Source organism: Trachymyrmex cornetzi, unplaced genomic scaffold (assembly GCF_001594075.2).
Source record: "Trachymyrmex cornetzi isolate Tcor2-1 unplaced genomic scaffold, Tcor1.1 scaffold380, whole genome shotgun sequence".
Taxonomy (NCBI): domain Eukaryota; kingdom Metazoa; phylum Arthropoda; class Insecta; order Hymenoptera; family Formicidae; genus Trachymyrmex; species Trachymyrmex cornetzi.
The window spans coordinates 2,888-27,978 of NW_017298535.1; the positions used below are offsets into that span (position 1 = coordinate 2,888).

The 25,091-nt window shown below is 28.1% G+C and overlaps 3 protein-coding genes across 3 annotated transcripts in view; all 3 read right to left on the reverse strand.

The window, feature by feature from the left end:
- LOC108763699 (lysosomal aspartic protease-like) overlaps nt 1-12,307 on the reverse strand; it is a gene marked incomplete at its 3' end in the record, with an annotated part of 14,791 nt that extends 2,484 nt beyond the window's left edge. The window contains 14 exon segments of the mRNA XM_018511544.1: nt 4,564-4,662; nt 4,801-4,948; nt 5,323-5,486; nt 7,169-7,211; nt 9,082-9,123; nt 9,573-9,733; nt 9,800-9,892; nt 10,017-10,161; nt 10,238-10,360; nt 10,449-10,675; nt 10,769-10,808; nt 10,847-10,889; nt 11,543-11,706; nt 12,083-12,307. Coding sequence (XP_018367046.1) covers nt 4,564-4,662; nt 4,801-4,948; nt 5,323-5,486; nt 7,169-7,211; nt 9,082-9,123; nt 9,573-9,733; nt 9,800-9,892; nt 10,017-10,161; nt 10,238-10,360; nt 10,449-10,675; nt 10,769-10,808; nt 10,847-10,889; nt 11,543-11,706; nt 12,083-12,144 — 1,554 coding nt within the window.
- Nucleotides 12,308-13,151: 844 nt separating this feature from the next.
- LOC108763700 (lysosomal aspartic protease-like) lies at nt 13,152-17,208 on the reverse strand. Its single transcript, XM_018511545.1, has 7 exons — nt 17,132-17,208; nt 16,537-16,772; nt 15,228-15,346; nt 14,945-15,144; nt 14,705-14,831; nt 13,464-13,589; nt 13,152-13,348 (listed from the first exon to the last, which is right to left on the reverse strand). Exons 1-7 carry the CDS (start codon nt 17,188-17,190, stop codon nt 13,199-13,201), a joined length of 1,017 nt encoding a protein of 338 aa, XP_018367047.1. The 5' UTR covers nt 17,191-17,208; the 3' UTR covers nt 13,152-13,198.
- A 1,970-nt stretch (nt 17,209-19,178) lies between these two features.
- On the reverse strand, nt 19,179-21,905 carry LOC108763701 (lysosomal aspartic protease-like). Its single transcript, XM_018511546.1, has 8 exons — nt 21,847-21,905; nt 21,052-21,293; nt 20,422-20,540; nt 20,135-20,334; nt 19,900-20,022; nt 19,663-19,813; nt 19,425-19,520; nt 19,179-19,349 (listed from the first exon to the last, which is right to left on the reverse strand). Exons 1-8 carry the CDS (start codon nt 21,903-21,905, stop codon nt 19,179-19,181), a joined length of 1,161 nt encoding a protein of 386 aa, XP_018367048.1.
- Between the last annotated feature and the right edge of the window lie 3,186 nt (nt 21,906-25,091).

Below are 25,091 nucleotides of genomic sequence, written 5' to 3' on the forward strand. Positions count from 1 at the left end.
CGAAACAAATCAATTTTGGAGACAAAAAACGGCAGGAATTAAGTTTAACACCTAATATTATACTTCATTAAAATTCTGTAGGTGTGGCAAGAATAAATAATACTTAATATTAACATTATTGTAAGAAATGTTTTTAATAGTTTAAAATTAAATATTATTTATTAAAATATTAGCGCACGGTTTGCAATGCCAATTCCAATTAGCACAAACTTTTCCCTTTTTGTTGTCTACGAACATAAACATAAATATAAATATAAACACAACATTGAAAAAATAATGTTATAATACTTACAGCAAGTTAAGTCATCAATGTCACAGTGTACGGATGGTACCCAGAAATTAGCGGAACCAGTATCGAAAAGTACATTAAATTTTTGCGGTGGAGTTCCAATTGAAATAACGCCATAGTATTGAGCATTCCGAAAATTAAGTAACGGTTCCTCTACAATGCTAGTAAACGTCAAATCACCTTGTTGATGATCGATTCCAATCGATTTTCGAACAGAGGATGTCTTGTGCAACGGAATTCTTAAAAGCATTTAAAAAATTCTGTTATATTGTACGCATATATGTTTCATAAAAACACAAATATATGAACAGATATATATGAATATCGCACAACATATGTACAATATATACGAATTTCAAACAAATTGATAAATCATCTTTAAACTTAATTTAAATACTTCTTATTTCTAAATATTACGTAAGTCTCAATCAAAGGCAATCTGCATTAATCTATTTACGCAAATAGAGATGATCCCGTTATCTACAAAACGATTGCAGCTTTGTTTGCACACGGCAATATTGCACACAGCATATTGCACACACGACAGTATTGCACACAGCACATTGCACACACGACGCTATTGGCCTAATTTACATTGTGCTCTTGATACAGGTACTGGTAATTTTTTAATAAATTATCTTAATTTCAGCGAAACTTATAAACATGATATGTGTATTTAAGTAATCATTTTGATGCGTATTGTACCACTTTAGTACATCATTCTTTAAATACGTAGCTATAAAAATAAAATAATTTAATAGAAAGTTACCAGTTAGTACGCGTATCAAGCGCATGAAGTATATTAAACTAATAGCGTCGTGTGTGCAATATTGTCGTGTGTGCAATATGCCAATATTGTCATGTGTGCAACATGCTGTGTGCAAATGAAACTAGGGAATCGTTTTATAAGCAAATGAAGCCCTCCCTATCAAATAACGTTATATATTTTAGATGCGAACTTCTCCGTTCATGATACGTATTTCACTTAAGACGTAAACAAAATTAAAGTGCAAGCCTCAAAGAAATTTAAAGCATTTTTTTTGTCTGTCCACATTATTCTAACACACAAAGTACATTTTTGTACATTTTGTTTTAATTATGGTTAAAGTATTTATTGTGAATCAATGTTTACACATGCTCACCTATGCAACTCCGAATTGATTAGCACGACGAGTGCGGCAACTGCAAGGAACATTCGAAACATATTTTCTGAATTGTCTGGCGATTAAGTTTAAGAAGATTTGAGAGTTCCAACTCTTTTTCAAATCAGTTCACAATCAGGACGCACAACAAACGAGAATAAAGCCAAATAGCGTTTCCGTGCTATTTATATACTTGTGTATTTGTGTTAGGAAGGACGAAGCGAGCGAAACATTTCAAAAGTGACCTCAGTACTTTTCGTGAATATCTAATAAATTTTTTTTTAAATAATGCGGTTCGCATTTGTCCACTCTCAAATTTCGCATATACGCATGACTCAATGTATTTAAATAAATGAGATTAATAAAAAAGATGCGAGGATGGATCAAATATAAACGAGAATATTTTTTATTATTTAATAGATACAAATAAAAATAAAAAAAAAACAAATTATTTTTCTACATTGTTCCCTGCTACATTGATATATTTTTTCCAACGGATAGAAAGTTTAGCGATCCCCTATTCATAAAAAGTAATAGGTTGTGTCTGCCGATAATTGCGCACGAATTCCTCTATACTGGCATCGTCCTAGAATCATTCCAATTCTTTAGCGACTCAAACAAATAATATTCGCATTGAGACAAATCTTTTCATACGATTATCATTTGTTTGGACTGCTGGAAGAAGAATTAGGAGGACAATACGATTCGTGGACGATACCAGTAGAGAGGAATTTTTGCGCAATCAGTTGCAGACACAATCTACTACTTTTTATGAAAACGGGACCGCCAAACTGCTTATCCGTTGGAAAAATATGTTAATATATAATAGCAGAGTACTATATGGAAAAATAATTTGTTTTTTTTATATTTTCATTCTCGTCTAATATATTTTAAAAAAAATTCCTGTTTATTTGATCCACCCTCGTATTAATCTTTAAAGTATGCATCGTTTGAATATTTTCATTCTCGTCTAATATATTTTTAAAAAAATTCCTGTTTATTTGATCCACCCTCGTATTAATCTTTAAAGTATGCATCGTTTGTCTAGATAGGATAAGCTTATAAAAATAATGATGACAAAAACATGAGACCAGAATAATGAGAGCAATTGAAAGTCAACGCGCTAAATAATACGCAAAAATTTATCTAAAAGCAATGTATAATTCGACGAATATATTTACAGAATTAGATAATTTGGCTCGCTTTGGGCTATTCTCATCAATATATTTAATCTTATTCATCGATGTAAAATGTGTTCCCCAACAAAGCGACAAGTAAATAGAAAAGATCTACAAACACAAACCAATTAAATCGCTGGTTGAAAGGATAATTGTGGAATATACTTTATTTTACAATACGATATTAGGAATTGAATTTTGAAAAATAAAACGGTGTAACTAAGGGATAAATCGCTGTTTAAAACATTGTACGTCAATGTCTACTAATGCCCAATAATGTCCAAATAATACCCATATAATGACTAGGTAATACCTAATTTTTTATGCCCATTAATGCTTTAGTATGATCAAGGATTATGATCTCTATTTTTGTACAATAAATTTTCAGTCATTCCCTGTGCAATGAGACGTCAGGTAAGAGAGATTAAGAAACTAGTTTTTCAAATCCAAACCAATTAAATTGTTAATCGAAAGTACAATTGTGGAAAAAAAGTGAATTAATTGAAAATAATTGTCAACAATCAAAACGTAGTAAAAAAGAAGAAATAATTCGAATGCAAGTACAATGTGTATATATGTTCAAATATGTAAAATAAAAATTTTTTTTAAATGATGTCAAACCGATAATTACACATATATATTTTATGTACTTTCAAATGTGGGAAAATGAAGAAATAAATGAGAGTGAGGTATTCGCAGAAATACGGCCCTCTTACTGTAGTGAATAAATTTTTCTTATTCCTCTATTACAGTTTAAACAACTTGTTCAAAAATTATTTATAATTTTTGTATAATTATTTAAATACACAAAATTATATTTTTTTTAAATATTATATTAAAATTATCATTTCCTAGAAACATAAGATGTATTCAATAACATTAATTGTGGCTTAAGACAGTTTATTGCTTTAGATAAGTTTACAAATGCCGAGTTGGCATGAAGAGAATACACATACTTTTATATTTTATTTTTCAAAAAGAGGAAAAATTGAAATTAACAGATCCAATTATATTCATTGTATCGCGTGACAATGCAATATTATGCTGAAATAATGGGGTATATAAAGTAACAAATTGATAACGATAATGTCGCACATCTTCGTTCTAATTTTTTAAAATATATTATGTACGCATTTATCTAAGAATATAATTAACGCTTAAGTAATCTCGAATAAAAAGTACAATAAGCATAAGAATCATGGATCTCAATGTTTTAAAGAAAGATTCTAAGAAGATTGTGGGACTTATTTATTTACTTATTACTATCATTTAATAAATCTAGCATTTAAAGCAATCTCTGGAGAAAACAATACTTATTTTGCGTGCGCAAATCCGATTCGGTCGTTTCCCATGTCGAACTCAATATAAATTTGATTGAAAAACGGGACGCCCAAAACCCAAATATTCTCACTCGAATTCGTGAAAGCGCTTGTACATAACATATTATTCTCATCGAGCTACAACAAATTGAATACGGTATAATGTTTCTATTCTGAACCAATTTATAATTTTTGGCTACTCATTACCATTTTAGATTATGACATCAGAAGCGAGAAAAATATTTAAAGAAACACAAATTATATCAAATTGTGTTTTTTTTAATGTACATTGTAATCTGTCATTTGTAAAATATATTTAAAACTTTTTATGTGTTCCAGTAACATAAATAACCATGTTATTGAAATTAAATTATAATTAGAAAACGAAATAAGCTATATGACAGCTGTCGAACTGAAAGAAATATAATTTTTTATTCCGAAATGAAAGAAATGTTTTTGTATTTTGAAAATATTTTATCAAGTTTTTCCATTAAATGCAAAAATTATTATCTTCAGAAATGCATATAATACTTTGTGCAAGAATTTTCTTGTATTTTGTCGCTTCCAACATTATCAATCTGAAGTTTTTTTGGTGAAAAATTATAAGCCTTAAACCTTTATTTGGCGATATTTACCACTTTCACGTCAATATAATCTTCACCAGAGAATAGAAATATTTGACCACCTAGGACGAAATAAATGTGGGGCAAATCATGAATGCCGTTACAGTCCACCTTTAAACAAAGGTTAATGTTAATAACCTATATACTATTGTAATTAGTAATAAATCCAGCATTTATTACTATATACTTCAATAATTTATTTAGTTGTATTAAAAAAGAACTGCTATTGTGAAAATCGCGTCTAATTACAATTGTTTGTTCACCACGATAAAATGCTCCAATCTGTTTGTTAATAACTGCGATTTCCGATGCTGGTCCTGATATCCCCGGAAAACCAGTGTGGATGATAGCTTCACAGCCATTCGCACATATAGTTGTATCATAATTCATTACTATCCTACAGCATTAACAATTAGCTGGTATATAATTTGTAGCTCATATATGTATGTAATTTAAAAATGATTACGTACTGATCCATAGTAAATTGCCAGTATCCTTTCGTGGTTACATTAACATACTTCAACGTGCCGGAATAGTAAGCGGGATCGGAACCACCCAATATCAGTTTACTAGGAAAATTTCTGTAAGGATTATATATTTTTTAATATTAAACAATATTGTTTCTCCATATTAAAAAGACAAATTTTGTTATATGGTAAGACAATCTTATTTTAATGTATTTTAAACGTTTTTAAGTAAAAAAGTATTTTTAAACATGCGTAGAAGAAAGATACTTGCTGATTTAGATAAAAACTAAAAACAGGTGCCAACACTAGGCTTTGTTCAATCATGTTGGAGAAAACGGGTGGCACTCCTTTCATAGATATTGCGGGATAACCCAGTCCTAAGATTCCATCGAATTTCAGAATAGAAAAAGCCGGATCCATCTCTATCGCTTCTGTGAATGTTTGATCTAGAACACTAATGCCAGCAATCTACAAAAAAATCAATATGTGTTATTTCAAAAAATTTTTATAAATTATTTTTATATTTAATGGAATTAATTGAAACTAAATCTAACTGTTGTTTTACAGCAACTTACATTCACTATATCAGTAGATAAGTATCCAGTTAGACTACCGACCACGTAATCAAGCTCGATGTGAGTACCAATTTCTACGTATGTATGCGATTTCTCACTATCATATTTTTTACGTGATGCTGTACAAAACAGTAAAAGAAAACTAGTTATTGCTAAAGATGCTAAAAATAAATTTTTCTTTATTTATTTAAAGATATATTAACAATCGTTATAATATCAAATGTATTTATTATTTTTTCACTTAACATATAACATATAAACATACATATATAAATTGTATCTTATGTCAAACGCGATCATTTGTACCTTTAGAATATATGTATGATAAATAAAATAAACCACATGTGATGGTGAAACTTAATTTCGTAATATAATATTTACCTTCTCAGTGATTTTAACTTTAAAACTATTATATTTAAATCATCATAAAACTTGTACTTGAAATATGGTAGATCGTGTTCATACTCTATATTTTTACTTGATATAAGACATTAAAATAAAAGAAAGCAATTAAAATCGTTTCCATATATATAATTATTAGTAACTATTATATAGTGATGTTATTAATTATAAATGTACTTGTATATGTTACAGTCAAAGCGTCAATTCAGTAAATGTGTACATCTACTGTTGTCTACTACAATCGATGTATATATATATATATATATATATATATGCATTTACTATAATAAATTTTATATGAACGTGTATATATCAAGGAACTGAGACAATAAAAAGCCCAAAATCGAGACATGGCGTGTTGCTGGAAAGTATAAGTATTTACAAAAATGTATACACTTTGACTGTGATATATGTAACTAACGTAAAGTATAAATATAATATAAATATGAATATAAAAAAGTAATGGAATGTCGAAGAAAATGTGACGTTATGATTTACTTACAGCAAGCAGTGTTATTAATCATAGGTATAACATTTTCGCAAGTTATGGATGGTACAAAAAAATTTGAAGAACCAGTGTCAAAAAGTACGTTAAACTCCTGCGGTGGAGTTCCAATTGAGATAACGCCATAGTAATATCTCTTATAAAAATTGAACAGTGGTTTCATTATATCTTCACCAATCTGACTACTATTCAAAAGAGTTATAGGCCAATTACTTCGGATATTATCGATGTCAATCGCTTTTAATGTAGGGTATAACGGAATACTTAAAACATAAAAAAAGAGTCCATTATACTATATGTATATATGTTTCATAAATACACAATATGGTACAACATATGTATATACGAATTTCAGACAAATTGATTAATCATCTATAAACTTAATCTAGTTACATCTTAGATATTATTTAAGCATTTTAGTATTAAAAAATAGATGTTCTACATTAATTTATTTACACAGGATGTTTGTGTATTTTAAATGCAAACTTGTCTTTTCATGACACTCATTTAAGGTATACAGATGATAAAATTATAACTTTAAAAGGATACTCAAAAAAATGATGTAAATGTCTATTTACATCATTTTGACACACAAAGTACATTTTTCTATAGTTTTAGTCTAATTACTGTTGAAACATTTATTTGAATCAACGTTTACATTATCTCACCTCAGTAATTCCGAGTTGCTCAGCACGACGAGTGTCGCGATTACTATGAAAAGTCGAAACATATTATTTCTCGATTTTCCTAGCGACTAAAGCTATCAAGTATCAAAAAAGTTTTAGATATAAACTTTCTTTTCAAATCAGTTTACAGTCAAAACGCACAACAGAATATAAGAGCAAAGCCAATTATATTACCACTGTTCATTGGCTGCTGTTTTCGAGCTTACGTGTTCGTGTTTAGGAATAGGTGAAAAGGACAATTGAGTTGGCACCAAGTGAAAAATAATAATGAAATCGACGTCGATTCGATGTCGATTTAATTTCTCTGGGCAGAACGTTCTAAAAACAATCTCAGTTCTTTTCGTCAAATTTAATCTCTCATAAATTAAAAAAAATTGCGTTTCGCGCATTTACGCATATTTCACATATAGATATTAGAGCAACTCTATATATTTAAATAAATTTGGAAAAAAATATTAATCTTAAGAAGTATGCATTGTTCGTCTTGGTAAGATAGGTGTACAAAAGAAATAGTGTAATAAATAAATGAAATAATGAGAGCAATTTAAAGTCGTTGTGATAAACAATGCACAAAAGTTTATCTAAAAACAATATACAGAGTGCCCCGAAATTCGAGGATAATATTATTACGACGTGAAACACTTCGTGAATATAATTAAGTAATAAAAGTGTAAGCTATTCTTTTTTCTATAAAATAATTTTTTAAATATAAACATTTAGAGTTTGATTAATCATAAACGTTAGTTAAAAAGTCATCTGTTCATGTGATAGTGTACGTATAGCGGCACAATGTTATACCATTGCATGCACATCACATACGGACAGATGATTTTTAATCAACGTTTAGTCAAACTGTACTGGAATTTTTACTATCATATCTACTATGTGTTGCTGTAAAAAATAATACATAAAAGTAACTCAATTACAATTTATAAAATCAATTGTAAAAATTGTAATGCTTCATATGTAGGCCAAACGAAGAGGCAGTTGCAAACAAGATTAAAAGAACACAAAAACAACTTAAAATCTGATCCTTCCAAACACTCAGTTATTTCAGAATACATATTAAATACAAATTGATTGAGAAAATGTAAGAATCCTAGAATTTGAACATAATTATAACAAAAGATTGATTACAGAGATGATACACATCAAGGAGCAAATAAATGGAATTAAAAAAGATATAGAAATGTTGGATGGATCATATTTCGACATCTTAAAAGAACTTTCAAATAGCAATCTATAGCTAACTTTGACACACGCTATTGTTTTATGTCTTTGACATATAATATATACAATATACATTGTACAGTAACTATAGTTTGGTTTTTAGTCATCCTTGGGACTCGTCAATAGAAACAGTTCCAAATAATTACTGCCAGTACTTCTTAATTCTTATTTAAATTTTGTGTTTTATTTTACACCATGACGTAAGTTTTTCACTGCTCCTTGTTCTGTTTTTGTCAAGAAATCATTTTATTCTTAATTTTGTAATTTTATTTAAACATAGATTTTTACATCTTGACTATTATTAATATCACTGGACTCTTAACATCGATTCTCATCATCTAACGAGGATTATAGCTACAGAAATTTTATATCTTGACTGTAATTATTGCGGATATGGTATAAGATGCGGATATGCTATAAGTATATTCAAAGAAGCCGATGATTTATGGAATGTGACTGCTTTTATGATTCAGATTATTGTCAATTATAGTTTTATACACCAAAATGTAAGGCTTTACGATTATCACACTGATGAAGGCTTTGTAAGTCGAAACATATATATATTATATATTTTAAGACACATATTAATTAAATTATTAATCAAACATCTCTTTTTACTCATTTATTGGTCGTTATTAAGATACATATTGTTTTACGGTCCAAACATTCGAACGCTTGTTATACTTATTTATTTATTAAAAAAGGTACTTATATGAAAGGCAAATATTTATTATATACACATATATATATATAAAATAATTATAAATACTTCTTTTAGGATATTAATTAAATAAAAAAGTCAGTATATGAAACCAACAATATATAATAAGAATGTACACTTTACTTTAATAGATTTCGTTGCACTCATAATATTCTGTAACAATATGATAATAAGTTGAAAGAATAATTTTTGTACCAAATTATTAATAAAAATAATATTCCACATTTTTTTTTAATTTTTAAAAATATTACGTACGTATTTATTTAAAAGTATACCATTTAGATTTTTAGTTAATCACAAATAAAAATTATAAGATAATAAACATATGAATCAGTATTCTAAAATATTTGTCTTAATTTTTTGCTCCTTATTGTCATTTAAATATTCTAACATTTGTGTACAAAAACCTGTAAAAAGATACGAATTTCTTATTACTTTTTAGAAGCGAATCCGATCCGATCGTTCTTCATGTCAAACTCGATAAAATATCGACGTATAAATACATTTCCCAAAACCCATTCCGATTTCACATACTCATCACTGAAATATGGACTCTCAAAAGCGCTCATACATTTCGTAGTATTGTTTTCTGTGACCTACAATAAATTAAATGCAGCAAGCCATTTCTATTTTAAACAATTTAAAATGTAATTTGATGTTACGTCATAAATATAATCTGCATGAGTGACTTCGAATGATTTACCACCTATGAAGAAACTAATATTGGGCAAGTTAAGAACCCTATTGCAGTCCACCTTTAAATGAAGCTTAATGTTAGTAAATTATATTAATGTAATCAGTAATATATATCATACGTTTATTAATATATTTCTGTAATTCATTTAATGATGGAAGCGAGAGGAAAGTGTCATTACTTACAATTATTTCTTCGTTAATATAAGTAGCTCCGATCAGTTCGTTAATAACTTCAATATCCAATTGTGGTCCAATTAGCACAGCAGTACCCGTGTCGACAATAGCTTGACAGCTACTCGAGCATAAACTGCTATGTTCTATTTGAATCCTAAAGTACGATTGCATTAACAATTATATACAATTTATGGCTGGCACACACATACGTGTAATATAGAGACATCTACTTATCCATCGTAAATTGCCAGGATCCTTTATGGGTAATGTTAACATATGTAATCTTGCCTAAATAATGATTGGGATCGGAGCCACCCAATATCAGTTCACCAACAAATTTGGACACAGGATTTCTGTACAGATTATACATTTTTTAATATGGAAAACAAATTTTATAATATAAGAAGACAAACTATTTAAATAAAAAATATTTTTAAACACCCGTAGCGCATAAAGAATAATACATGCCGATTTATATAAAAACTAAAAACTGGCTCCACCAGGCCTTGTTTAATCATGTTATTAAAAACGGGAGTCATTCCTTTGGCAATTACTTCTTCGGGGTATCCCATTCCCAAGATACCGTCAAATTCTGCATAGCGTAAGACGGTCCCCGATTCGTTTATTGCTTCCCCGAATATTTGATTTCGAATATTAAGGCCAGCAATCTACAAGGAATTGATATAATAATTTTTAGGAATTTTTATAAATTATTATTGAAACTATATAGAATGCTGTATTCTTGATAATGACTCACATACATTCACTACATCCATAGATAAGTATCCGGACACCTCACCACTATCATATAAAATATTGAATGGAGTATCATTTTCCACGTATGTGCTGGATTTTTCGTATTCATATCTATTATGTGTCCCTGTATGAAATAGTATAAAAGTACAATTAAAAATTCTAGACATTAATTTTTCTGTATTAATTTAAAATTTAAATATATATATAATTAACATTTATTAAATCAGTAAGTATATTTATATTTATATATTTTGCATTAAAACGTGATTTGTAACTTGTGGCAAAGTTCGTTGGCACTCTTAAAATAAGCATGATAAATAAAATAAATTGCATGTATAAATTGTGAAACTTAGTTCTATAATATTTACCTGCTCGCTGATTTTAATTTTCATAATATTGAAACTTTTAACATTAAAACTTTTAGGTTTCCTTTCACTATTTTAAACTTTACTATAGATAGAAAAGATACAGTTCTACAGATAAAACTATTTTAAACTTTACTATAGATAGAAAAGATACAATTTTACAGCATCGTACCTATTCTAAATCTTTACGTCAATTATTTCGACATGAATAATTCAAATAGGAAAAGCAATAAAAATTATTTCCGTATGTACAATAATAATATTGTTAAATATAAATGTAATTTTATATATAACAAACAAAATATTGAAGAAATAGCGACGTTAATATGATATACTCACAGCAAGCAACGTTGTACAGATTACAGTTTGAAGACGGTACCCAGAAATCTGAGGAACCAGTGTCGATAAGTATTTTAAACTTCTGCGGTGGAGTTCCGATTGTGACAAGGCCGTAGTAAGAAATATTGTAATCATTAAGTAAACGTTCCCTTAGAATGCTAGTACTTCTAACTAAACGATGCTGTCGACGATAGATGGCAATCGATCTTTGAAAGGTGTTTGTCTCGTATAAGGAAATTCTTGAGGCAACATAAAGAAAATTTTATTATATTTTATGTATATGATTACACGAATATTATACAATATATACAAATTGAGTGATCATCTTCAAACGCTTCCTAATTTTGAAAATTAATAAAGCCTCAATAATTTAGTGTCAATAAATAAATACTATCTTTATTTATCAATTTATGTATTACATGATATTTAGTTATTTTATATTCGTTTTATATTCGACGCTTCTCTCATTTAAGCCATGATAAAAAAAAGTGTAAGCCTCGAAGAAAACCTCAAGCATTTTTTTATCTGTCATACAAAGTACATTTTATCATAAATTTGTTCTAATTATCGTTGAAGTATTAGTCGCGAATCTTCGTTTACATATGCTCAGCCCACCTTCGCAATTCCGCGTTGATCAGTACGGCGAGTGCGACGACCGTCACAAAAAGTCGAAACATGTTTTTCGAATTTCCTGATGATTAAAGCTGCAAGAATCGAAAAGATTTTAGGGACATTGTAATTCTCTTTCGCGCGAAGTCTTTCTCTTCACAGTCAAAACGCACAACAGAAAAAGGACGTACTTGGTCATTAGTATTCCCAATATAAATATTGTTTATATACAAGCTTATGTATGTACGTTCTTGTGTTTGTAATAGAGTAAAAAGTATGACAGAATGCGCGAAGCGTTCTAAAAGCAATCTTAATAGCTCAATTTAATTTATAATATTTTTTTTAATTACATTTTTCATATACGCATATTTCATATATACTCATTAATGTGTTTCGATGAATTTAAATAAATTCAATGATTATTGAAAAAGACGAAATTAATCTTTGAAAGAATATTATTGCCTTGATAGGATAGTTTAATCAATATTATAATGCTTCCACATTAAGCTTAAATAATCATACATTGCAATAAACCATTTCAAAATTCTAAGTATTTTCGAAATTTCCGAGAATATTCTTAATGTCAAAAATGATTTAAAATTTTTTTTAATTTTCTACATTTTCAAGAATTTGAGATTTTATGCTGTAAAGACTTAAATTTTTTTAATAATTGGTAAGATATTGAAATGTAATTAGGAATAAAGTAAAATAAATATTTCAATTTTAAAAAAAATTATTTTTTTTTTTTACATTTACATTATAAGTAAGATTATGATGGATATAATAACATTATGTTTAAATATTGAAATATTATTAAAACTCACCAGAATATAATTATAAATATGTAAAATACGAATTATATACATCCTTGATCAAATATGTAAACGTGATCTCAAAATCAAGAACAGATAATATATACTTAAGCCATACATATAAGATATTTCATTTATTTTAGAATAATGTTGTTTAGGAAATGCGTTTAAAATATATAAATAAATTATAAATAGAAAATAAGCTATGAATAGAAATCATTATTCAAAAAAATTTGTTTTAATTATTCACTTATTACTGTCATTTAAGTCTTCTAACATTTAGAAGTGATCTTGGAAAGTCAATCGATAATTATTTTGCAGGGGCAAATCCCATTCTGTGGTGCCCCATATCAAACTTGGTATAATATCGTCGAATAAATACATTGCTCAAAATCCATGACGGATATTCTACATAATTTTTCTGAAAGTAGCTTATGCATTCCATCTCATTTTGTTTATTCTACAATAAATTAAATAAGCATAATATTTTCTATTATAAAACAATTTAAAACAATCAAAAATGATTTTGTAACAATATTTCTATTCTAAACCGTTATTCGACAATATATATTTACCTTAAATATTAATATATAATCTTTACTAGTGAGACTGAATATTTTACCACCTATGACGAAATCGACATTGGGCAAATTAGAAATCTGGTCACAGTCCACCTTTAATAAAGGATTAGAATTAGTAATCTATATTAGTAATATATCAAACATTTATCTATTTACAATAATAAGATTAGAAATAAGACCGTTTATGTTAGAAACATTATTTTAAATATGAAGCGCCACTACGGTCTGAATGTTAAGATATTGAACTATTATATATATTTATTTAAATGAATTAATTTCAGAAATTATAATTGCGTGCCAATATGGTTGTTGGATTTTCAACGTAATCAATCTGAAATATTAATAATTCCCCCAAATTTCCCAAATTTAATTTTTAAAAACTGTAATAAACTTATAGCCCGCAATTATAATTTCTGAAATTAATTCATTTAAATGAATATATATAATAGTTCAACATTTTAACATTCAGACCGTAGTGGCGCTTCGTATTTAAAGTAATTTATCTATTTATTTTAGTAATTTATTTTAAAATATTGAAAAAGAATTGCTATTGCGAACAGTTGTTATCTATTATTTACAATTGTTTCGCCGTTAGGAGCAATAACTCCGATCTGTTCGTTAATAGTAGCGATATCCCATGATGGTCCTACTAGAGTGGAGGTGCCCGTATCGATGACAGCTTGACAACCATTCGCGCATACAGTACTACCTCCTATTTGAACTCTACACATTATGACAGCATTAATAATTAGATGGTGTATAACTAGGCAACAATGAAGATGTATCCTAATGGCTGTATTAAAACAGCCAATTCTTATTAATTTTGTGGTACTGGTAACGAATATGTCAAATTGAATATTAGCTTTGGTTTTCATAATATATTAATTGTAAATATTAATAATCAGTCTTATAAATGATTGTAAATATTAATAATCTCTGATATCACTGTCCAACGCCTCTCATCAAAATCATCAAATCTTGCAATACAATAATGATCGAATAGTCATTTTCGATGTATTTTTATCTGCTAAATACGAATTTGTTATTTAAACTTGACTATTACGTTTTAAAATAAAAAAAAAAGGCGTCAAAAAGGTGTTAAACAAACTGATTCATGTTCAATAGACAAAAATCCGAAATTCCTGTTCATATTCACGATAAAAACAAAAAATTAAATTTTATTGCCCAATATAATCTGTATAAATCGTCATACGCATAATTTAGAAAATAATCACGTACTTGTCCATAGTAAATTGCCAATATCCTTTGCGGGTCACATTAACATACGTAAACTCGCCTTCATAACGAGCGAAATTTGAACCACCCAATATCAATTCACCACCTACTGCGTACAAGGGATTTCTGTATAGATTATATATTTTTTAATATAGAAAAATAATATTTTTTTAATATGGAAGAACAAATTTTGTATAAGAGAGAAGGCAAACTATTTAAAAATATTGTTAGACACATGCCGATTTATATAGATACTAAAAACTGGTAGCTCTACCAGGCCTTGTTCTATCATGTTTATAAAAACGGGAGTCATTCTTTTGGAAGATATCTCGAGGTAACCCATTCCTAAGATACCATCGAATTTCCAATGGACAAAATTGGATCCCAATTCCCTTATCGCTTCTCCAAATGTTTGATATTGAACATCAAAGCCAGCAAACTGCAAAGTTAAGGTTTTTTTTAGAAAATCTTTATAAAATGTAACTGAGATGGAATAAGACTGCTGGCCTGATAATTACTCACATTCACTACATCAGTAGATAAGTATCCATATACACTACCACCGATGTATGAAATATTGAACGGAATATTATTTGGTGTGTATGTGCTGGATTTTTTATTGTCATATCTATTATGTGACGCTGTCAAAAATAGCACATAAAAGTAAATCAGTTATTATTAAATATTCTAGAAATGAAATTCTCTTCATTACACTGTATGTAAATGAATAATATTTTAAATCATCAAATATATTAATACTTATATTTTTTACTTTAATACATGAGCTGCATTTTAGATCTATCAAAGAGCATTTGTATATTTACAAAATAAGCATAAAATAAAATAAACAGAATAAACCGCTTGATTTTGAACATATATAATACCATAATATTTTGTCTATTTAATGATTTTTATTTTTAAAGTCTTAGAAACTTTCAGACTTTAAACCGTTTAAAAAATTTCACGTAAAATGTGAATGGAGAGATACAATTCTCTGGAATCATACTTAATAATTATTAAAGTAAAAAAACAGTTAAAATTATTTTCATATGTACAATAAGAATATTAAATACAAATATATTTGTATAAATAATGAAATGATTATAAGTGAAATTTTAACCAAAGAATAAATCAAATTAAAAGAAACATTCTAGTTTTCAAAATGGTTAAAATGAACTTTGGTGCTAAATAATGCTTTATATGTAAAATTTTCGATAACAATTTTAAATTTTATAAACAAAATTACTTAAATAGACTAATGAGAGTCAAATTTGCGGTGAATTGTGTGTGCAATAAATTATTTAATACATAATACTTATGCATTAATCTTCATACGTTTCAGCCATCATTCGGGCCATCTTCAGTGTGAAACAAATAGATAATAGAGAAATCTTGGCTGAAGTGACGTATGAAGATTAATGTATAAGTATCATGTATTAAATAATTTATTGCATAATTCACCGCAAATTTGACTCTCATTAGCCTATTTATGTAATTTTGTTTGACAATCTCGAGAGTTATAAGTTGAGAATTTTGTTTAAATTTTATAAATTACGTTCTAATTCGGTTTGCCGAATTTAAAGTGTAATCATAAAAAACTAAAGCTGGATCGAAATAATATCACAAATCACATTAACTGTCAATTTTGATAATGATATTAATAAGCATTTTAAATAATAGAATATCAAAGAAATAGCGATGTTATATGATACAGGCTGTGTTCGAAAATTCACTGCTAGTATAGTACTGAAAACCTGTAGTTTACTGCATTACATGCACTATAGTTTTTCAATGGTTTTTTCAGTTAATTTTGAAACATAGCCATACTTACAGCAACTAAGACGGCATTTTTTGGATGGTACCCAGAGATCTGAGGAACCAGTGTCAATTAGGACTTTAAACTTCTGCGGTGGAGTTCCAATTGAGATAATAATATAGTACGCAGAATAATCATTATACAGAGGTTTCCTTACAATGCCAATATTCGGAGCCAAAGTAACCTGTCGACGATGGATGTCAGATTCTTTCAAAGATTTTTGAATAGAGTGTGTCTTGTACAATGGAATCCTTGAAAAGCAATAAAAAAGTACCACTTAAGCGAATAATACGCATATACATATAAATCATACAACATATGTATAAACAAATTTTGAAAAAATCAAATATTGTATATTTTTAAAAACTATTAAAGCTTTAATATTTTGATATTAAGAAATAACTGCTATCGGGATTAAAGTTTAGGTCTTTTAAATGCAAATTGCTTCATTTGTGAGGCTTATATGTGATTTAAGATGTGACAAAGACGATAAAAATGCAAACCTCAAACTTCTTTACCTGCCGATTTTACTCGGACAAAGTACATTTTTCTATAGATTTGTTCTAATAATCGTAACATTTACTGCCAATGAACGTTTACATTTGCTCACCTTAACATTTTCGCGTCGATCAGTACGAATATTGCGACTGCAACAGAAAAACGAAACATGTTTCCCAAATTCTTTGATAATTAAAGCTACAAAAATCAAGAAGGTTTCAGAGACGTTGTAACTTCTTTTCAAATTAGGCTACAGCCGAACCGTACAACAGAAAAAAAAAACAAAATCAATCATTAGCGCTTATATATATCGTATATATGCGATGCTGCTTATGTCTGAAGACACGGTAGTGTTTCGGCGCTATAAAAAGCGAAGCGTCATGGTACAAGCTTACGTATGTACATGTTTTTATTTAAAAGTGTGAAGACAAAAAAGGACGCAAAGCGTTCTAAAAGCGATTATAATAGTTCTTTTCATTAATCTAACCTGTAACTAATTTTTTGAAAAATTCTTTTCGCACATATTTCGATTATACGTATAATATTAGTGTGTTTATGTATTTTAATTTAATAAATTCAATGATTAATGAAAAACAGATAAAATATCAATCTTCGAAAATATGTATTGCTTTCCTTGATATCATAGGCTTATGCAAGCGGTGGTATAATATGAAAAAAATACTTTCCGTTTGATAAAACACATTGTAAACATATTAATTTTTGATTGTCTTAAAACGAAATGGAATTTTATATTTTTGCCTGTTACTTTATATTATATAAATTATGTAAAAGCATCTTAAAATATTATGCTAACTTAAAATACATTATTGTAACTATGCACATACGTTATAAACATGTATAAAATACTCATAATTAACATTTAATTAGAACTTTGTTTTCGCATCATGAGATACGTCCAAAAGGTATGTTTAATAAATTAAAAAATAGACTTTAGAACTAATTATAAGCTAATAAGCAATTATAAGTTAATTAACAAATGTACAAGAGAGCAGAAATTCTGTAATATTACTTGTGTACAAATCTATATTATTATGAAACCTAAAGAATTTACGGAAAATACTGCATTTTCTTTAAAAATAAACAAAATATACAAAAAAATCTGGTTTTCTCAATAAAGCAGTCACTTAAGGACTATAAGATTCAATTAATCATAATAAAGATGAAACCGGATCAATTAAAACGAATGCTAAATTCCGTAATGGTATCACGCTACGCAAAGGTTATGTAAGAAAAAATATAAGGAATTCATTAAGAATTCAACAAACATTGTTTATATAAGGAATACCAATTATACTATAAGATTAAGGATCAAGATATTATTAAATCCAAGATCAAGTTGACACATAATTATATGACATCCGTAAAGTTTGGTCATTATACTAATGAGTTAAATTCTTTTATAAATCAATTCTTGCGAGAAAAATGAGAAAATGTTGCATAAATGACACATTCCACAGAATGTTTAACTATTACTGTTCTAGCCATTTTCTTTTATTATTATTGAGTTAGATATTATCATTGTGCATTGATATTGTATTATGATTAATTTCTGTAACTTAAAAGCGATCTTAGTGTTGAAAAGTTCTTACGTCGGTCCGATTATATTTTTTTGTCGTATTTTATTCAGCACTATCTGTAATAGTTCCTTGTACTTGTAAGTTTTAAAAATATGTTTAAATGCAAATTTATAATATTTATAATAAAAATATTAAAAAAGATACTTATATAAAAGACAAATGTTTATAAAATATGAAATAGTACTTTTTGAATTATCATATTTAAGTAAAATTGAAGGGTCGGTATATGAAATCAACATATCTACAATATATGACAGGAATGTATACTTTATTTTAATAATCTTCGATATATTCATAATATCATGTCATAAAACAATATTATGCTAAACGAATAGATTGTACTAAATCATTAATAAGAATAATATTATATATACATTTCTGTTGTGATTTTGGAAAGTATCACATACATATCTAAGAATCGCATAAACAATCACAAAAATTTATAAGGTAACAAACATAGGAATCATTGTTTCATAAACTTTATCTTAATAATTCGCCTATTATTGTAGTTTAGATCTTTCAACATTTATCTATAAAAATGTGTAAAGAGAAATGAATTTCTTAATATACACTAGACTTCGCACAGGCGAATCCTATCCGGTCATGCTTCATGTCGAACTCGGTATAATATCGACGTAAAAATATATCGCCCAAAGTCCACATTGGATTTTCCTCACTCTGATAGTTACTCACGAAGGCGCTCATACACACCATCTCATTCTTATATATTTCCTATAACGAATCAAATATGGCATGACATTTCGATTCTAAGAAAATTTAAACCGTCACATATTTGAAGATATTTACCCTAATAATATAATCTTCACCAGAGAGTCTGAGTTTTTTAAAACCACCTACGATGAAATCGATATTGGGTAAATTAGAAGTCTTGTTGCAGTCCACCTTTAAATAAAGCTTAGTATTAGTAAATTGTGTTAGTATAATCAATAATATATCAAATTTCTATTAATATATTTCAATATAATCTATTAAATTTATTTAATATTAAAAGAGAATTGCCATTGTGATAAATGTCACTATTTACAAATATTCCTCTCGTAAAATTATAATGATTAGCTCCTATCCGTCTATTAATAATTGTGACATCTGTTGATGGTCCAATTATCAGAGAAGTACCCGTGTCGGCAATAGCTTGACAGCTATTCGCGCATAAAATCTTATCTTCCATTTTAATCCTACAGTGAGATAATACTAATATTTATCTGGCATATAATTGTGCTATAATTGTAACATACGTACAATTTAAAAAATAATAACGTACTTATCTAAAGTAAATTGCCAAAATCCCTTTTGAGTAACATCAACATACGTAAATTCGCCTAAGTAAAGCCTGTCATCGGAGTCTCCCAATATCAGTTCACCATCCCAACTGACATTAGGATTTCTGTATAGATTAATATTGTTTAATGTGAAAGAACAAATGTTGAGTATGAGAAAACAAACTATTTAAGAGAAAAAATATTTTTTAAACACGTGTAATACAGAAATATACGTGCCGTTCAATATAGAAACTAAAAATTGGATTCTTCACTAGCCGTTGATTAATTAAGTTGATAAAAAGTGGAGTCGCTCCTGTAAAAGCTAATGTTGGATAACTCAGTCCCAAAATTCCGTCGTACATTGCATATTCGAAGGACTTTCCGTGCTGCCGTGTTATTTCCCCAAATGTTTGATTTTCAACATCAACGCCTGCAATCTATAAAAAAAATTACGTGTTTCTTTAAAACACTTTTATAATTAACAATTGGGACTAAATAAAACTATTTGCTTGATGACGACTCACATTCACTACATCAATTGATAAGAATCCACTAACAGCACCATTTTCGTACTGAATTCCGTAATGTCTACCATCTGGTCTATATGTGCTGGATTTTTTGTTATCATATTTATTATGGATCACTGTGTAAAATATAATACGTAAAAGTAAATCAGTTAATATATTACAAATTTTAGAAATAAATTTTTCTGTATCAGTATGATATATGTATAATTAACAATAGTTTAAATCATCAAATGTATGAATATTTATATTTTTTACTTTAATACACGATTTATAAAATCATGTAAAAATTATTTGTGCCTTGAGAATATAAGTGTGACAAATATCTAAATTAAATCTCACATAATAGAGAAACTCAGTTGCATAATAGTTATCTGCTCAATGATTTAACTTCTTAAGCATTAAAACTTTTAAATTTTAAATTATTAAAAAAATTTTATTTGAAATGTGAATAGAAAGGATACAATTTTACATTGTCTCTATTCTATATTTCTACCGTTCTACGTCAACCATTAAAGTAGAAAAAAAGCAACAAAATTATTTTTATATACGCAATAATATTATTAAATATAAATATACTTTTACAAATAATGGAATATTGAAGATATAACGACGTTATGATATACTTACTGCAAACACGGTTGCTCATTGTGAGTTCACAAATTATGGATGGTATCCAGAGATCTGGGGAACCAGTATCTATAAGTACATTAAACTTCTGCGGTGGAGTTCCAATTGTAATGTTACCATAGTATGCAATATCCCCATCACTAAACAGAGGTTGCTTTCTTGCAATATAAGTTTCACGAGTCAGTCGATCAAAATTTGTATCAATCGATTTTTGCCGGAAGTTTATCTTATGCAACACAATTCTTGAAACAATATAAATAAAATTCCATATTATATTTTACATATACATATTGACGTATGTATGTGTCACATAAACGCAAATATACAAATATCGTATAAGATATATATACGAATTGATTAATCATCTGCAAATTATTCTTATTTTTGAAAATTACTAAAGCCTCAACGCGTTACTATTAAGAAATAAATGCCAATTTCTCTGTTCTCATGTCATCTAAAAGAACAATTGCTAATTTCCTAGTTATTTGTCAAACGTCAGACTGTATGCATCAAAGCATACATGCATGCTTATCATTCAAGAAATCGAGCATCGTAAGATTCTATTTTAAATTACAAAAAATTACAAATCGAAGGAAATCTTAAACATATCTTTAGAAATAATGGAGTACTGTATATTCGAAGAATTTGCACGAGATATTTCCCTATTTGTAAAGATATTCTTGGTTTTTCTATCCACTTTACTCTGATGTACAAATTACATACAAGTACATTTTAAAAATTTGCCCTAATTGTCGTTGAAATATTTATCACAAATCGACGTTTATACATGCTTACCTTCGAAACGAAACGTTGAGTACGACGAGTGTTGCTATCACTACGAAATGTCGAAACATGTTTTCCAAATATCCTGATAATTAAAGATACAAAAATTAAGATTTTAGAGATATTGTAATTCCGTTTCGAATTTATCCACATCCAAAATGTACAACAGAAAAAAGACAAGTCAATCAAGTTAGTGCTCCGAATGCTGTTTATATACAAATTTATATATCTGCTTGTATTTATAAAAAGGTGAAAAGGATAAACGTGCGATATGTTCTAAAAGCACTCTCCATAATTTATAATCTAGTCTTTAATTATTCTTTAAAAAAATTCTCATATATAGTTCAACTAAGTGTTATTGTTTTTTATTATTTCTCATATATACTCATATTTCGCATATACTCATTAATATATTCATAATACTCATTAACATATGATACATTTAAATAAATTCAACGATTATATATAACTGAAAATGGACAAAAAATGTATTGTTGACTTTGATAAAGTGTTTATATAAACATTAGTATGATACTTTCATGTCAAGATTGAATAGAGTCGTATATTATAGCGGACAGAAATTCTAGAAATTTTTCGAAATTTTCAAAAATATTTTCCTTGTTAATAAAAATATTTTTAAATATTTTAATTTTCAAAAATTCTGGACTTTAAATTGCAAAAATTTAAATTCTCAAAAATTATCGGCAAGATTTAAATGCAATTAGAAACAAGCTAAAATAAATCATAACTTTAAGACTTTATTTTTTTTTACATTTTTATTATGAGTAATACTATGATAGATAAAACATTATCTTTAAACGTTGATATTATTCTTAAAAACCAATAAAATATAATTATAAATATGTATAATATAGACTTATAGACAATAAATTATATGCATATGTCTTTAATTAAATTTTATTAATGACGTGTTCTCAAAACAAATAATATATATATAAGTGCAATAGATATATACACAAGATATTTCATTAAATGTAGAATATTATTTAAAATACGAATAAGTGGAAAAAGAAAGAAATAAGAAGGTATTAAATGACAAGTATAGACGACTGATTGTTTGTCTTTTATATCATACTCTTCAGTCTCTAACTGAAAATGCTGTTTCGACATTTGCATCCTGATGTATTTGTTGAAGCTGCTGTTTATCAGTAGTTTGAGCTGAAAAAACTTTTTTAATTATTTTAATTTTTGCATTCATATTTCATATATACATTCATTATTCATATTTGTCTATTTTTGTATGTCACAATTCTGAAAAAAAAACGTCAAAGGCGAAAAAAATGTCGATTTTAATAGTTTTCATAACGTTCATAGAAAAAATGATCTGCGAATTTTAAAAGAAACACAGATTCGAAAGGTCTCATAATTTACCGATGTGGGTACATATCTTATGTACTTGTAAATAAGATAATGGAGGAATGAATAAGAGAGAGGTCGGCAGAAAAGAACTCCACCCTTAATTTGGTCAATATTTTATTTATTCCTTCATTTTAGTTTAAACAATTTGTTCATTCGGGGGAGTGACCCCGTAAAATGAATATGATATAGTAAATATGTTCCTTTTTACAATTTATACCATATACACAATGATAATAATAATAATTAATAAGAATCTTAAACATAATATAGAATAATCAAAATAATTAATAATAATTAGAATATAATAGTAATAATGCTAAATCTAAGGCGCAAAACATAAACAAAAATATAGGGTACACGTTATAGTAAAACCGTCCCCATTAAACGACGGCATTTATGCTATGTATGTACGCATTTACAGACCGCTCATCAACTGCTTAATACGTCATTTCATGACAACATCCTCGTTACATCATTTTAATTTATTATTTTTAGTAAAGGCTTTCTTTCTCTCTCTCTCTCTCTCTCTCTCTCTCTCTCTCTCTCTCTCTCTCTCTCGCTCCCACTCTCTCAATCCGTTTAAGCTGAGATTACTATAAAATAGGTAAAAAAGCCCTGTTTCACAAAATATCTCGCAAATATATAGATATATATATGTATATGTATATATTGTCACGGGTCTTTCTCTTCCCACGTTTTATCTCCCCTGTCGCCGTTGTCTCACGTGATACGTTTTATTATTATTTTGTCTTCCTCTCTTCGCATATGGTGTAAGAGTCAAAGGCTGCGCTGATTTGTTAAGAAAATAAACGGTTTTCGCAACACATTTTCGTGGAGCGAAAAGAAAAATGAAATGCGTGCAAAGTGACGAAAAATATTAGCTGATTAGACGCATACGGAGCAAAATTAAGATGGAGTCAAGGAATAGTCCTCGACTCACGTTACGATCGACCGAAAATAATGGGTGAGATTTCTTGAAAGGAAATTGAAAAAAAAAGAAGAGTACGTTGACGAGAAACGACTCATCTCGACACACGATCGTTCTTTCTCTCTTTTTTTTTTAATGACAATTCGCACGGAATTTCTTTTTGGCAACGTGAGTAATAAAAGGGGATGGAATAGTGTAACTATTAAAGTTCTGCGTTTATATTGAATACTTGGTGTACAAGGTGAGGCATCTGGAACGTTTACGAGATACATTCGTCGAAGGAGTATTACAAGTCACTTCGTGCGTTCGCTATGTGTAAATTTTGTACTTCCTTCTCTCCGCTACAATGTCGAAAATGTTGTTTGTGTATGTGTGTACCAACGACGAAATAAATAATTCGCAATTAACGAGGAAGTTGTATTGCTACGATGGACAATGCGCACGGCCGAAAGCATTAATCATTGTTCACAATATCGTTAAAACAGTTAAAAAGATTTACATGAAATATGATATTTTTCATTATTTTCACATGATTAACGCAATATATTTTTTATATGATCCCAAATTTGGGCATAGTAAAGTTCGATCGCAGTGATGTCAAAAAAAACAATAAATCAAACTCTATTACGCTTTTCTAAACTTTAATGATCAATAATGACATGTTTTTAACATTTATGTCCAATATAATTTTGTACAAAAACGTGAATTTTTTTCAGTCCCACGATATTACATTTTTAGCATAAATCGTTATATGTTATTGTAAATTACGCATTGCTTTCGCGTGACACTTTAACGCTTTCTGCTGATCGATCTCTATTATATAAAAAGAACGACAGAAAGAAAATAGAAGAGAGATTCTTTTGGTCTGATGATTCACATGCGAGTCTATCCCTTCAGTCGTTCTGTACTTGAGTCACTTTGCTCAACAAGAATAAAACATTAAAGCTTT